A 14516-nucleotide genomic window follows, 5' to 3' on the forward strand; every position below is an offset into this window, starting at 1 on the left:
ATGATGGCTCCTTTGATGCTGGTGAAGTTGAAGCTGATCCTCCAGGAGCGACTGGTGTTTGTTGGCAGTCGTGATTGTTTGTTTACCTCTGGATGAGCCGCGCGAAGCTCCGTTCTTTTGCGCATGCAGGTCAGTTTAGGAGCTGATCTGTTCAGATTGATGTCGCATACAGATCACATTTAAAAGACATTGTGAACAGCCAAACAAAAAATCAGATTTGGTGAGAATTTGGATTCGGGCCACTTTCACCTGCTGTGTGAACGTAGCCTTTCCTTGTGGTCATTTCCTTAACCCTAACCTTTTTTTGTAACAATTAAAAACAAAAAAACTCTGTTATTTGATGCCTTATTCGGACACCTGATTAAGTAAACATGCTATGATGAGTTTGGATATCCATATATTCAGATAACCCCTATCCCCAGTCATGCTCCACCCAGCTTCCAGAGCTGTGGGAAACACTGAGGAGCTAAATGCTAACGGTTATATACGGTCCTGGCAGAGATTAAAATTCCAGGTTAAAATTGATGGTAACAACCCTCACTTTTCTTTAACAGCCGAGCATTGAAATGTGCTGCAGCTAACTCTTTCTATGTCTGAGACTTGACATCGCCTGTCTGTTATACCACCAGAAGGTATTTGAGTTATTTCACAATCATTACTCAAGAGATGTACCAATCACGTCATATGCCAAGTAGGGAGATCGTGCGAAGAACATGCTTCCTCATTCATGTCCATCCAGTTGATTGTAGGTACGGTGATGTAAGATGGCAGATTGTCACAGACTTTCCACATCGGTGCATCCGTAAAGGCTGATCTAACTCACTGTTGCTGTCATGAAGTAAAGGTAGAGAGTTGTCGGGGGAACATCTTGAGCTCAGAATGATTGACTTGGTTCATATCTTTTGGCTTTTTCACTTCGCAATCAGTGAACATTTCAAGAAGCACCTTCGGATTCATTTATACGTTCTGAAGCGGTGGCTCCAGAGTTACTGGTCTGACACCAGGCAACTTTCTGGGTATTTTTTTCCCTGTAGCATAGCCGACATGCTGTGCATGCATTGAAATCAAAACAATGCCTTTTGCCACCGAACAGTAACTTTCACTTTGCGTGTTCAGCCAGTTTTGGAGAGCTGTGACGTGACATCAGTCCCCGTAGGTCTCGCAGAGCTAATTTTAGCTTCAGGAACCGTCAGCCAGATCAGGGTTTCTTGGCAACTAATGCAACTAATAAAACAATTAAGTCAGGCAGAATGCAGCTTTGCCAAGGCCTGGCAATCTTCTGTGTTGATCATTAAGATGGGGCATGCTTTCTGTCTGTGGCAGACACTGATGAAAAACAGCTCACACAACCATGCAAAACACTTGCCTTTGGTCTAGTTTTGAAAGACCTGCTCGCATTTTTTGTTAAGTAGGACAGATGGTAAGAATTCAGCAAGTGCATCTCACTCATCTTTTTTTTTTTTCCACCAGTGAAATAAACATCGTTTTTGGAAAGCAAATGTAATGAAGGGTGCAGTGTCCCAAACCACACATCCCTCCCCCACTGCCCAGCTCCATGCTCACTGCTCTGCTCATGCTCTCTCCAAGTTCAGCTGTGGCTTCTTCCCCCCCCTGTCTCTGTACCAGGTAGTCTCAATGACCGAGTACCACCGCCGGATCGATGCGCTAAACAGTGAGGATCTTCGTGCCCTGTGCAAACGGCTCCAGGTGCCTGGCCCAAAGCATGACCCTCGGGGAACCATAGAACCATTAGAGAGCTCCTGAACGCCCAAAGCACACTGACCCCAATGTGCTGCTGTTGGCTATATAGAACTGATTAATTTTTCAAAATTGCTGATTTAAAGATCACGATAGATGATGATGATTTTTTTGTTAGAAAAAAAACTCACTCATAAATATAAATACACACAGCATGGGCTTCTAGAAACCCACTTTTGGAGTTTTTCTGAATATTCTGACATTCACCAGTGTTTTTCTTTGGTGAGCGTCAGAATCTCAAGAACCTTTCTTAAGAACACATTTAAGAAAAAAAACCTAGGAAGATATTGGCGATTGAGGCCCTTTGTTGGTCAACACCGTTTGCACGGTCACAGTAACACACACAAAGTGAAGGCCCCAACAAGGAGCAATAGAAGGACCACTTTTGGTTCCTTAAAGAACTCAAAGATCTGGATCTTAGCATTACTCAATAGGGGGGGGGGGGTTCTTTGCCTATTTGCCACTTTGCCACTAATGCTTTCAGAATAAGGACTGACAAGGCAAGTGTGAGAGGACACGTCTTCAAATCCAGACCTTGAGTCCAGTTTCCTGCCTGGATTTTGTATCGCTGGACTGTGACTCAACTGGACTGTTCATGCAACTGATTAGCACCTAGTGCCAAGTCTAAGGTCTGGATTTGCAGACATCTGTTCTTGAGACTCAGTAATCACATACAGGTGTGGCACACAAGGCCAGTGTTTGTCTTTTGTTAAACTTTGGGTCAGTGTGCTTTAGCATTGATTAGATTGTGCCACCTACACCTTTTAGCCTCTACCAGGGTGTGGAGTGTGACCAGTAGTGCTATATGGTTGTGCTTGTCACAACTGTATGCGGGCAAACATGGAAATGCTTGCGAAGGAGGGTTTAGTTGATATTCTGGGGAAACTGATAAGTGATAGTTTGATATGGGGACCCTAACTCAGCATTTTTATGATGGGGGTTTGAGTGTATTTGTTAAGTAGCCCACATCCTACAGAACCCACAGTACTCTGAAACCCTTGTTGCAAAAGTTACCTTAGCAACCGCACTAGAAAGGTGGTATTGTATTGCTTGTGCCAGCCTCTTGACTGCTATGCACTGAAGGATGGCAGGCAGGACGTGCGGTTTGAAATGGATGGAAGTTGGGCTCCATAGAGTGTTTGCTCAATTGTTTGCCATAGACAATGCAGGTAATTCAATGCAAGGGGTGTGTAACTTGAGTGTGTCCGGGCCGCTAGAGGCAACGTGCTCTGTCTTTTTCAGTATTCTCTGAAACAGAAGGTCCCATGCATTCTTTTCTTGCAGTCCCAAGTTACCTGGTTACTTGATAGTGGTTTGGATAGATGTAACATCTATATTCTGCATTTGCATTATTGCATTGCATTATTTTCCATGTTAAATTTGCCTTTTGTTTGGTCTTTTAATCAGCCTTTGAATAAACAAATAGCTTCCACCTCTGACCAAACCCAAAAATAGCTATAGCCTGCGATTTAGACTGAAATGTTAGTGTAAGCGTCTAAGTAAGCCTGACATCAGCGTGCAAGAAAAGCAGTTCTTAGCCGGTAGCTAGCTAAAGCCTCTTTGCTTACAGTATTGTCTGCCTCTAGATCACCACTAAAGAGGAGGTGAACTCCAAACATGGCACATCCATCACAGCCAGCCTGGAACCAGAAACCTTCAAGCCCAACATGACTGAACCCAGCGACCTGCTGGAGGCTGACCAGATTGAGAAGGTAAGCTGGCTTCGATTCCATCATGGCTAGTGTTTGTTGCTCGTGCGAGTATTTCTCTCCAGTGAGACCAGTGGCTTATCGATCACCACCTCCTCCTCCTCCTCCTCCTCTAGTAAGGTGTTTCCTCAAGCATCCTCCAATTATTGATCTTGGATGGCACGCGCTTACAGTGTAGCCTATGTTTATCAAATGTAGCAGAAGAGCAGGAGCTGGCGTGGATCATTTTTAGGACCTGATTCGAAGTCACTATTAATACTGTAGCATGCTTTGGAAAGTCAGTGTATTTATGGATTTCATAATAGCTGCTTCTAGGGCAGCGAGAATTTTTGTTGAGATAGAGGGGATGTTAGGGCTACATGGCCCTCCAAACAGGTTTTTCAGAGACACGCTCCAAATGGACACGATGGAGCGCAAGAGACCAAAGAAACCCAGAAATGTGCAAATTTTCTCTGATAAAAATTCAGATAAACGCTGTATTATCCTATTAAAACAACAAAATGTTTTATGGGCCTTTTCTTCATAACAAGCATGAAATATTGCTAATAGCATACTAATGTCTCAGTAGCTAGCTAGCTAACTTTCCTGTTCCACCTTAAGTCCAGCAGTATTGATGTCTGCCGCACCACTTAAGGTGGAATTGCAAAATTCGAACGTATCCCACCTCTTTGAAGGCACATGATGCCCTAAGTGTATCTAAATCCCAGCAGTGGCAGACTGGCAGGCTCACCTAACCCAGCAGTGCTAGTAGCTGTTAATGAAGCAGGGGTTTTTAATTTATTTGAGGGTCTCGTTTCATAGGGAAGATTTTAACCACGATTTTAACTCAGTTCCAAGGGTCAAGGTGACACTTGAAAACAAGGGGGGTTGCCCCTGGCTCTGAGTTTACTAACAGAGTAGGGTAGAAGTTGTAGGCTTTGATGGTGGTTGTTGGTTGTTGTTTATTGCTGTACCAGGATTTTGCAGCCACTCCATTTCCTCATTGGAGCTTTCAAATCCCACTTGTGAGGTTTCTCTTAATGAATACTGCTGGGTTTCAGACGCTGGAGTAAAACTCACCATCTCAAGCAGGCTGAGCCCCTTTTACCCACCATGACTTTGATATTTTAGTTGTGTTTGTGTTGAAAGACGAGTGACATTGTGAAGACGGGCGAGTTTTGTTGAACCACACTCAGCGCTGCCCTGCGGGTATCGGGCTTTCAATAGCATCAGAACTTTCTGAATAGATCAACTAAGGTGGCCTCTCATCCAGTGCCTTATGCACCCCAAGGCTCGTTCGGCTCACAAATCAAATAAGCCCAGGTCATTACACTGAGTAATCTAATGCACTCAAAGCTTGGTGGAAACCTAGACTGGACACAGGGCAGAAAAAGCCCTACACAAATGCACGTGTGCCACAGTTACATGCAGTTTGACGTGCTACGTCGTGTGTGTGTGTGTGTGTGTGTGTGTTTATGTGGAGGTGTATAGTGTTCAGTTAGCCTTTCTGCCCGCTGGTGTTAAAAGGTCAGTGCTACTGTAATTGGGCACTGATGGCTCTGGCCTTTCAGCATTCAATTTCACTGCCATGATGTACCACTTTCCTCTTCTTCCTTTGATTCTGCCATGTTTTCTTTGCTGTTCTTTCTACTCCTTTTCACCCCTTTTGCTGTGTTTGTGCATTTCATTTTCTTTCTTCTGGCCCTGCTCTTTTGCCTTTGCTTTGCACTCTTCTTCAGTCCTTTAAGGCCGTCATTTTCCCTTTAATTTTGTTTATTCTCAGTCAGTGATATGCTTTTTTGTTTTTGTTTCCGCCTCAGCTGGCAAAGCATCTCCCACCCAGAACTATCGGCTACCCCTGGACTCTTGCCTTCAGTACATCCAAGCATGGCATGAGTATTAAAACCCTGTACAGGATCATGCAGGGGCAGGACTCTCCTGTGCTACTGGTCATTAAGGACAGTGATGGACAGGTAAGGCTTTTGGCCTTTTCTTTTTAAAAAATACCTAAAGCTGCACAATGTAAGACTGTGAAAGAAGCAGCATAACTGAGCCATGGGGGGAAATGTTAAAGTACAGAGACCGTGAGCTGCTTTGAGTCACCCAGTAAAGCCGGAAACATTCGTTTAAAAACCAGAGGCATGAAGTCGGATTTCGTGGGAATTTTTCAGACCATGTCATGCGTCTTTATGCATTAATATCACACATACAGACTCAAAGAGGGTCCAGCTCGATTGGTGGGTCTCAAATGCAGAATCAGATGAAGATACAATGACAATAGTAGGCCATTCACTCACATCCTTGGAAGATACGTCCTTTGCCAAGTTTTGACCGTGTCGCCTTTCTCAGTCCTTTTTTTTAACACTCGCAATCGTCACATTATGTTCTCAAAGGCGACGTTCACACAGCAGGTAAGAGTGGACCACATTTGATTTTTGATTTGATTTGATTTATTGAAATCCATTTTTTTCCGCCCTTTAAATGTGATCTGTATGCGACATCATGCTGAACAGACCGCATGCGCAACGGAACAGAACAGAGCTTCACGTGGCTCATCCAGCAGTCAACAAATATGACTAAGAACAAACGTCAGTCACTCCCAGAGGTTCAGCTTCACCTTCACTGGCATCACAGGAGCCATCATGAAGCTTCACTGACTGACAGCTGGGCGGATCACCCAGAATGTGTTCCAGCTTGCCGTAAAAGGGCACGTTATTCGGCCACGGTCACTTGTGTCCTCGGATTCTTTAAATTTTGTTTTCAGTCTTTTAATGTTTCTTTGACGCTGGAATCTCGGACTCCTACAGCCACGTTCAACCATTTCTTTCAAAATTGTGTTTTTTTTTTGTTTTTTTTTTAATGAGTCTCTTTGTTTTTGTACAGCAATATCTCCCCAAATGAGTCTCAACAGCACGAAATTATGACGAATGTCTAGCTGGATTGACGTAAAAGTCGCATGAATTCTGATCTGCTGTTCAGACGGAGTCACGCTGCTGCAGATCAGATGCGTATCAGATTTCAATACCACCTATGAAAGCGTCTCAACTCTGAATCGAAAATGTCCGATTTATGTCCGTCTATCTGTTCACACTGACACAAAAAGATTGGATTTGGGCCACTTCTACCTGCTGTGTTGACGTAGCCAAAATGTTCTCCTGAATGTTACATGTTTCCACCAGAGAGGTCTCCAAAATCCCCGAAACGTACATAGTATAGCCTAAAAAGACTGGGCGAAAGCTTGAGGGATCTCGCAATGAATAGGACTCAAATGAGATTTTTCAGGAAATGAAGGGGAATCATAAAATATTAGCAAGATTTGATTTGATTGTTACATAACTACAGGACAACATAACTACAGGAAATACACAGAAGTGAAATACAGACGATATAAAAACAAATCAGCAAGCTTTTATAATCCGTTCAAAATCATGATCCAAAATCGACATGGTGCGATGAGATCAGGACGTCATGAGGAATGAGAGTTTTATTGTTCTATCGAAGGTCCGTCTGTCCTAAGCTCGTTGGCTTCTGATTAGCAGATCCCTCCTATCGTTCTTTCACTGCTAGCAACAAGACCATTTTTTAAAAAAACATTCTTTGGTGAATTGTTCTGTAAAAGTTTCAGCATAGGGTGCCAAAATTAGTGTAGAAGCACTTTCCAAGACAGTCTACTCAGTCTAGCCGTTTCTAGCCTTAATTAATCATGCAACACAGACATCCCAGATTAATCTGTCTGCGTGGTGTCCAACCATTGTTTTTGTTCATTTTGTCAATTATGCTGGTCCCAGAGGAAAGCACAAACGCACAAGATATTAATTCAGGGATTCTGACACAAATCCATTACTCCATTTAACACGGCCCGTTTGGTTTGTGCTCTCTATCACTGTGCTTCCAGGTGTTCGGGGCATTAGCGTCCGAGCCCTTTAAAGTCAGTGATGGATTTTACGGTACAGGAGAAACCTTCCTCTTCAGCTTCTATCCAGAGTTTGAGGTGTGTTGTCTGAAGCAGGCAGTTTTACAGCTGTTGCTCACTACATGACATTAATGCTGTGGAAACTAAACTGCTCTAATTTACATGAATGTTGTTTATTTGTACTTTATTTATGCTCTTTAAGTAGCGGTCTCAAAAACCAAAGTCTCAAAAAATGATTTCTCTCTTTTAGGTGTACAAATGGACAGGTGATAACATGTTCTTCATCAAAGGAGACATGGACTCTCTAGCATTTGGTGGAGGAAGGTGAGTCGTTATGTATGTATTACCATATATGTGCCATTTGTAGTTGTACAGCCACTGTATCTACACTGTGTCCATGTTATCAGGTCCATTTACCATAAAGGAACACTTTGTAGTTCTACAATTACAGACTAGTCCTTTTATTTCACTGTGCACTTTGTTAGCCCACTGTTACCTTGTTTCAGATTGGTCAGGACCCCACAGGACCACCACAGAGCTGGTATTATTTGGGCCATTTGCATCACTGCAGTGACACTGACATGGTGGTAGTCTATGCTGTTTCTGATCCACTCGTACTAGCGCAACACACACTAACATGCCACGACCGCGTCAGTGTCGCTGCAGTGCTGAAATTGATCCACCACCCAAATAATACCTGCTCTATGGTGGTCGTGCAGGAGTCGGGATAATTGGAAGAGCAGAGTAAGAAATACAAGCACTTTATAGAACTGCAAAGTGGCAAAAATGGTAAAAATAAAATGACATGCTGTAGGCAGAATACATTTCTGCACATTTGAATGCACAATTACTCTTTATTGGTTGCATTTAACATTGGGCAAGAAATAAAATGAAAGCCTGTGCAAAAGCATTTAATAGCAAATAAATAGCAATAAAAGCAAATAATAGATTGTGCGCTAGAAATGTTACCAAATGTTACTGCTTCCAACTAAATGCAGGCAGGATGTTACTTTTAATACCTTCACCCGGGAGGTTTACTTAGCATGTCTTGGAGTCTGTGCAGATGTGAAGTCCTATAAGTGCAGGTTTTTTTGTGTGAAATGTTTTTAGCCTAGTAGAAAAGCGCTGGCAGTGCAGTGTTATTTGCACAAAGCAACTGATGTTAGGACAGAGGTGCTGCTTTGCTATTTACCCACTTTCTGGTTTGTCAGGGCAGATAAAGATTTGTTCTGGACTGAGGTTGTACAGCAGAGGTTTTCCATGGTGGCTTATTAATGGTTACCAGGCAGTAATGGTAGTAAAACACAACAGCTCCCCAAAGGGCTTTAGACTCCTGATTTAGCATGTAGCACCTAATAGAAGTGCAGAAGAAGACTCTCTTCTGTCCAAATGAGCTTCATAGGCCTTTCCACAGCAGAAAAAAAATTAATGATACTGTATTTATAGTAGCATCTACAACCCCAAAAAGTTGGGATGCTGTGCAAAATGTAAATAAAAACAATCCTATATAAAATAAAAATGTTATTGAGTACAAAGACATATCAAATATTGGAACTGAGAATTTTTTTTTGTTGTTGTTGTTTTTAAATATTTGCCCATTTTGAATTTGCTCCTGTGCCAAGTTTTTTCGGAACACATTGGCATCACATGTTCCAAAAAACTTGGGACAGGAGCAACAAAAGGCTGGTAAAGGTGTGTGGGGGAAAAAAAAAAACACCTGGTGATTTGGCAACAGGTCAGCATCATGATTGGGAATAAAAAGAGCATCTCGGAGAGGCGGAGTCTTTCAGAAGTAAAGATGAGGGGGTCATTATCCCATGAAAGACTGCATGAGCAAATAGGGCAACAATACAAGACGTTTTTCAACATACAATAAAATTTCAGTTTCATCATTTGATATGTACCATTTTCCTCTAAAAAATACAGTTTACATGATTTGCGCATTGTTGCATTCTGATTTTGTTTACATTCTGCACAGAGTCCCCACTTTTTTGGAAATGGGTGTTGTATCATCAGAGGGAAAAAGAGCCTTTCAAATAAAATGTAACTTCTTCCTTCTCTTGCAGTGGTGAGTTTGGCTTATGGCTTGATGGAGATCTTTACCACGGCAGGAGTCACTCATGCAAAACTTTTGGAAACCCAATGCTGTCCATGAAGGAGGATTTCTTTGTGCAGGACATTGAAATCTGGTCATTCGAGTAGGCTGCATCTCGAGAAAGAGGAAGAAAGAAAGACAGACAGCTCCAGTCGGGAAAAGAAAGTCAACCAGACATCCCTGCTCCCGGCCGTGTCCCAAACCTTAACGTGCATCACTCTGGCTCCCAGGAAGCCCACTGAAGAAGCATAATCTCACTATGCTTGTCGTATGTTACTCCTGCATTTAATACAAAGCTTTTTTTTCTTCTATTCGTGGTGTTACTGTGTGTGCTTCGTTCCAAACTATGACGAGGAAGTAGAAGGTGTGCTCTAGTGAGTAGAGGAAGTCTTCGGCAAGCGTTCCGAGTCGGATTATGACGGACCATCGAAGCACTCTTTTAACATCTTAAATGGAGATTATGGTGGCGTAGGTTTGGGATGGCTACAAAAACTGCCACAGTCCAGGTAACCCGAGCCAGAGGGCGTGCCAGACCACCTTTCGGTTAGTCCGAAGCGTGTTACTAATGCGACACAAGTTTCACTGGAGATGGACGAGAAGAAATAAAAGCAACTACAAACACATTCCTGTGACCTCGGAGATGATGGCGGACGTTTGGGAACTGACGGTACAAATCGCCAGGATTAGCGGCGACGTCCATTCGGAAGAGCAGGAAAGGTGTACATCTGCAGTTTCTACTGAAGCGAAATTATTTACGTGTCGTGAATTCGTAGTCTTTCTGTCATTCACCGTCATAGATCCCCACCGTCGACGCACATAGCCCTTAATCCGAGAGAAGAAAAACCCCCATTGTTGTAACGTTCTGTTAAGTGGGTGTATGTGTGAGTTCGGCTTTCTCCGTGCGCGGAGGGTTGTGTGTACTGTTCGTAGACAGTAATGTGTTGCAATAGAGTTTGTGGAATATGCAAATTACTGTCCTTGTAACCTCAATAATCCAGACGGGGTCTTTTGTCTTCTCTTCCCGTCGCTCTTTCGAAACAGAACTTTTAAAGCTTCTACGTCTCGACAGGGCAATTGCTTTTCTGGGTATTATTCGAAAAGCCGGAGATGTGGTTTAATTGTTTTTCATAAATATAATGACAATTTTATTATATATATATATATATATATATATATATATATATATATATATATATATATAATTCTATATATTGCTGTTAAGTGTGACAGTGATCTTTTTTTGTGCTGATATCTCAGCTGTTATACCAATATAATGTACAGTATATTACCCTGTAAATTAATGTTAAAATGGATTTGTTCCTATATATATATATATATATATATATATATATATATATATATATATATATATATATATATATATATATATATATATATATATATATATATATATAAAATCTCTTAGGTGGGTTTTTGCTTCTAGCACTTTAATCTAGTTTAAAGCCAGATTATTTCGGCTTTATTAGCAGTAGCTGTACAGGGTTTATTTTTTATTTTATTTTTTCCCTTTTTCATTTTGAATTTTTGGTCTGTTTAGGCAGATGTTAGCTGTTCCTGAAGAGCTAGCTGCTACGCTGTTGGGAAGAATAAGCCAGGTGTAGCTAAATCAGAGCGCTGAACTGAATGTCAGTGAGTCTGGTGGGGTTTAGGTCCCCCCCTCCCGTCCTGTCCCAGTGCTGTGTCTTTTGTTGGTGTGTAGACTCACTGTTAACAGACTGAATGGAGGAGAAAAAGACACACGTTTCTCCTTTTCCACTCTTTTGTGGCGAGTTGTGTCCTTCGTGGAGTCACGGACAAAATCCAGCGCTAACAAATGCTCCAGCCGATTCACTGGAATACAATGTAACAGTGATGTAAAAAAACAAATAATATGAATAAATTATTGTAATCTGGGACAAAAAAAATTGTTTTCGTTATTCTGAGGTTTTTTGATGTGTTGAAAGCTTGAAGTAATTGAATGTCTTGCAGGTGCTTGAAATCCAAACGGTGTTCACAAGTACTTGGAAATGGAAAAGCACTTTTCCAGGTGAACTGTGGCCGTGTGTTTAAGAAGGCCATTAGAGAACCACTGTCATAGAAGCTGTTGTGGCAGGTTACCATGACAACAGGCTTCTGCTTTCTTTGCTTTCAAAAAACAGCAACCTTTAGCATGTGCAGGATAACTGGTGCTGCTGCCCCCTGGTGGTTGATTTCTTGCAAGATTTTTGGAAGAAGGAAGGTGGTGGATGATGAAGACGTGTAGAAGGGAGACCTGCAGGCTGTGCTCCTTGAAGGATGAGTCTGGTCCTAGTGCTCTGGGACTGAAGGACCTCTTTACTTCTGTGTCCAGGTCGTCCTCCTTTCAGTTGCAGAGATTGTTGGCCTCCCAGCCACAGTGTCAGATCAGAACAGCACCCCGGCTCACTTTTGATGAGATGCAGGCATTCCCTTCTATCACAATCTGGCCATATTTCCCGTGGCAGATCGTGCCTACAGCTGACATACCCGGAGCCTCATGGGTGTGGCGGGACCTGGAAAGGTATCAGAAGTGTGCCTGCTTGCCATGGAGCGTCTGGGACAGTTTCGGTCTGACCTTTGAGGAGTTAGGAGCCACTAAACAGTGGTGATCCAGGCAGAAGGGGTGACCAGGCATAACTGGACTTTGTTTAGGCAGTTTGCCTAATTTCTTGGTACCATCAGACTTTTAACTGTCTGTTAATAATATTTACAGTCTGTTGTATTATAATATCGCTGTCTTATCGAAACTGTTTTTCCCTCATTTTTAACAGCATTTGAAAATATCAGCTGCTGTTTCATATTTTATCATAACTAGAACAAATTTAAGATTGAGAAAGGAAAGATAGAACAAAAGGTTTTATTACTATATCGACAATGAAACTTTCAATATATCTAAGCTGCATGAGCTTCAAATGTGTCTGTGTAGTGTTTAGACAGATCAGGCATAACATTATGACCTTGTTTCTACACTCAGTCTATTTTATCAGCTCCACTTACTGTATAGCTGCACTTTTGTTCTACAGTTACAGACTGTAGTCCATCTGTTCTCTGATACTTTATTAGCCCCCTTTTACCCTGTTCTCCAGACCAGTGCAACACACACTAACACGCCACCACCATGTCAGTGTTACTGCAGTGCTGAGAATGATCCACCACCCAAATAGTACCTGCTCTGTGGTGGTCCTGACCACTGAAGAACAGGTTTAAAAAGTATGCAGAGAATCGGAGCTCCTATGTGGTAAGAGGAGCAAATAAAATGGACAATGAGTGTTGATACAAGAAGGTGTACTTAATAAAGTGCTCAGTGAGTGTACGTGATGTTTATATATCGCTGTTATTGGAAGAAAACCTCTTAAATTGAAAAAAGAAAAAAACTACTTCAGTCATTTTTCCCAGTCATTTTGGATAATTTCTTTTAGTCCATTCATCATAAAATTTATGTACAATGCAAACAGGCATTCTCAAATTATGTAAAAAAAACAAAACAAAACAGAAAAACATCAAAAATAGAGAAACGAGGTTTTCTTCCCACAGCAGCGATACACAAACACATTTGCTGTACCGCAGCTTCTGCAAAAGGTGTAGGGACCACAAGCGTATTTAAGAGTGCCATCTTGTGGACGGAGAGCTACATAGCAGAGTTTCTGTTTTGTGTGTTCCTACAAATGACTAACATTTCAATCACCTCTTGGAAGACAACACAAAAAATCCTGGAAATTAAATGACTCTAAATATGAGCAATTTGGTTTAACTGACAATTTATACTGGATAGCAAAAAACTGCATCTAGTACCAAGTGCAGTGTCATGGTTCCATAGAACCATGAAGTGGGAGGGGGGGGTCACAACTGTTCCGGTCATAGCTGTACGCTCATGAAGCTTTTATGGGTTGCTTGGATTATCGCTTTTTGCAGTCTTTTGATTATTCACAGGTTCTGCACAGCAAACATTACATTTACAAATATTTTTCTACACCGTTTTAGGACAAAAGATTCTTGAGAGTCCAAAAAAGAAGGCAAGAGTATCAAACACCACATTTCACATAAAGAGTCCCTTAGACATAAAATGAAAAGAGCATGGCAGGAATAGACTGAATGCACTATTATATATTTTCACTGATGGAAAATAATTTCAAGCGCTTCAATCCATTTAATACAGCCGTTTTAACAGAGTTGAAATGAATGTAGCAGTAGACCAAAGAAATCCCTTATTTATATTCCTAAAATGATTGTTCATTTTATTCTTTACATAAACAATTTCATGATTGTTGCAGTATAGATGTTTACACAGTCAATTTATTGAAGCTTCAAGCTTTAAGCTGTCTTCCTTTTAATATAGGGTGAGTCAAAAAGATTCATCCGATTTCAAAATGATGTATTTCACTTGTAAATCATTACAGATCAATGCAGTGAACTCTAAATGGTTTAAATGAGCATAAAGTTTATGGAATTGTATAAGTGCTCAATATGAACCTCCTCCAGCTGTACAGACATCAACGCCATAGTCAAGTTCATCCTATACTCGACTGAGCATGTCGGGTGTCGCTGCACTCACAACTCTTTCAGTGAGATTTCGGAGATCATCCAAGGTTGTGGAACCAACGACGAACGCTCTGAGCTGTTGGAGGTTCACTGTACATGAAAGTCACGTTGCAGTTATGACAGATTCACACTTATTGAAGTGGAGAATGGAGAACGCTTTCTGCCCAGAGGTCTCATCTCCTCGCAGACTGAAGGGAGTCATTTTCCAGTGACAGTCAGAAACTCTATGACCCTTTCTTTCAGTTGGATTGTGATTGGTTCCTAGGCGCCTCATGGTTGAAATCAGATGAATCTTTGTGAATCACTTTGTAAAACTAACTGCTCCAGCAGGTTACACATGAAAAATGTACACTTAGATATGCTCAAAAATATTTCAAAGGTCTTTACTTTTTCAAAAGGGACTATTACCTTTAGAGTAGGCTTAAGGCTCTTAGTTTCATTCAGTCATGAATGCACAGATGCTGTTTTAAATATGAACTCATTCTACTGATTGCAGTGTAGATCC

General features: G+C 41.6%; 1 protein-coding gene across 5 annotated transcripts in view; it reads left to right on the forward strand.

Annotated features, from left to right (window-relative positions):
• Nucleotides 1–10098, forward strand: part of oxr1a (oxidation resistance 1a) — a 305121-nt gene extending 295023 nt beyond the window's left edge. For 4 of the 5 annotated variants that reach the window (XM_037534094.1, XM_037534095.1, XM_017719829.2 and 1 more), the window contains 6 exons: nt 1627–1707; nt 3345–3470; nt 5267–5419; nt 7342–7437; nt 7610–7683; nt 9426–10098. In XM_037534094.1, coding sequence (XP_037389991.1) covers nt 1627–1707; nt 3345–3470; nt 5267–5419; nt 7342–7437; nt 7610–7683; nt 9426–9561 — 666 coding nt within the window. In that variant the 3' untranslated portion in view covers nt 9562–10098. The remainder of the gene's footprint in view (nt 1–1626; nt 1708–3344; nt 3471–5266; nt 5420–7341; nt 7438–7609; nt 7684–9425) is intronic. The other variant, XM_037534096.1, reaches the window with a different exon arrangement.
• Nucleotides 10099–14516: the final 4418 nt, after the last annotated feature.

This window comes from Pygocentrus nattereri, chromosome 24 (assembly GCF_015220715.1).
Source record: "Pygocentrus nattereri isolate fPygNat1 chromosome 24, fPygNat1.pri, whole genome shotgun sequence".
In the NCBI taxonomy this organism is placed as follows: domain Eukaryota; kingdom Metazoa; phylum Chordata; class Actinopteri; order Characiformes; family Serrasalmidae; genus Pygocentrus; species Pygocentrus nattereri.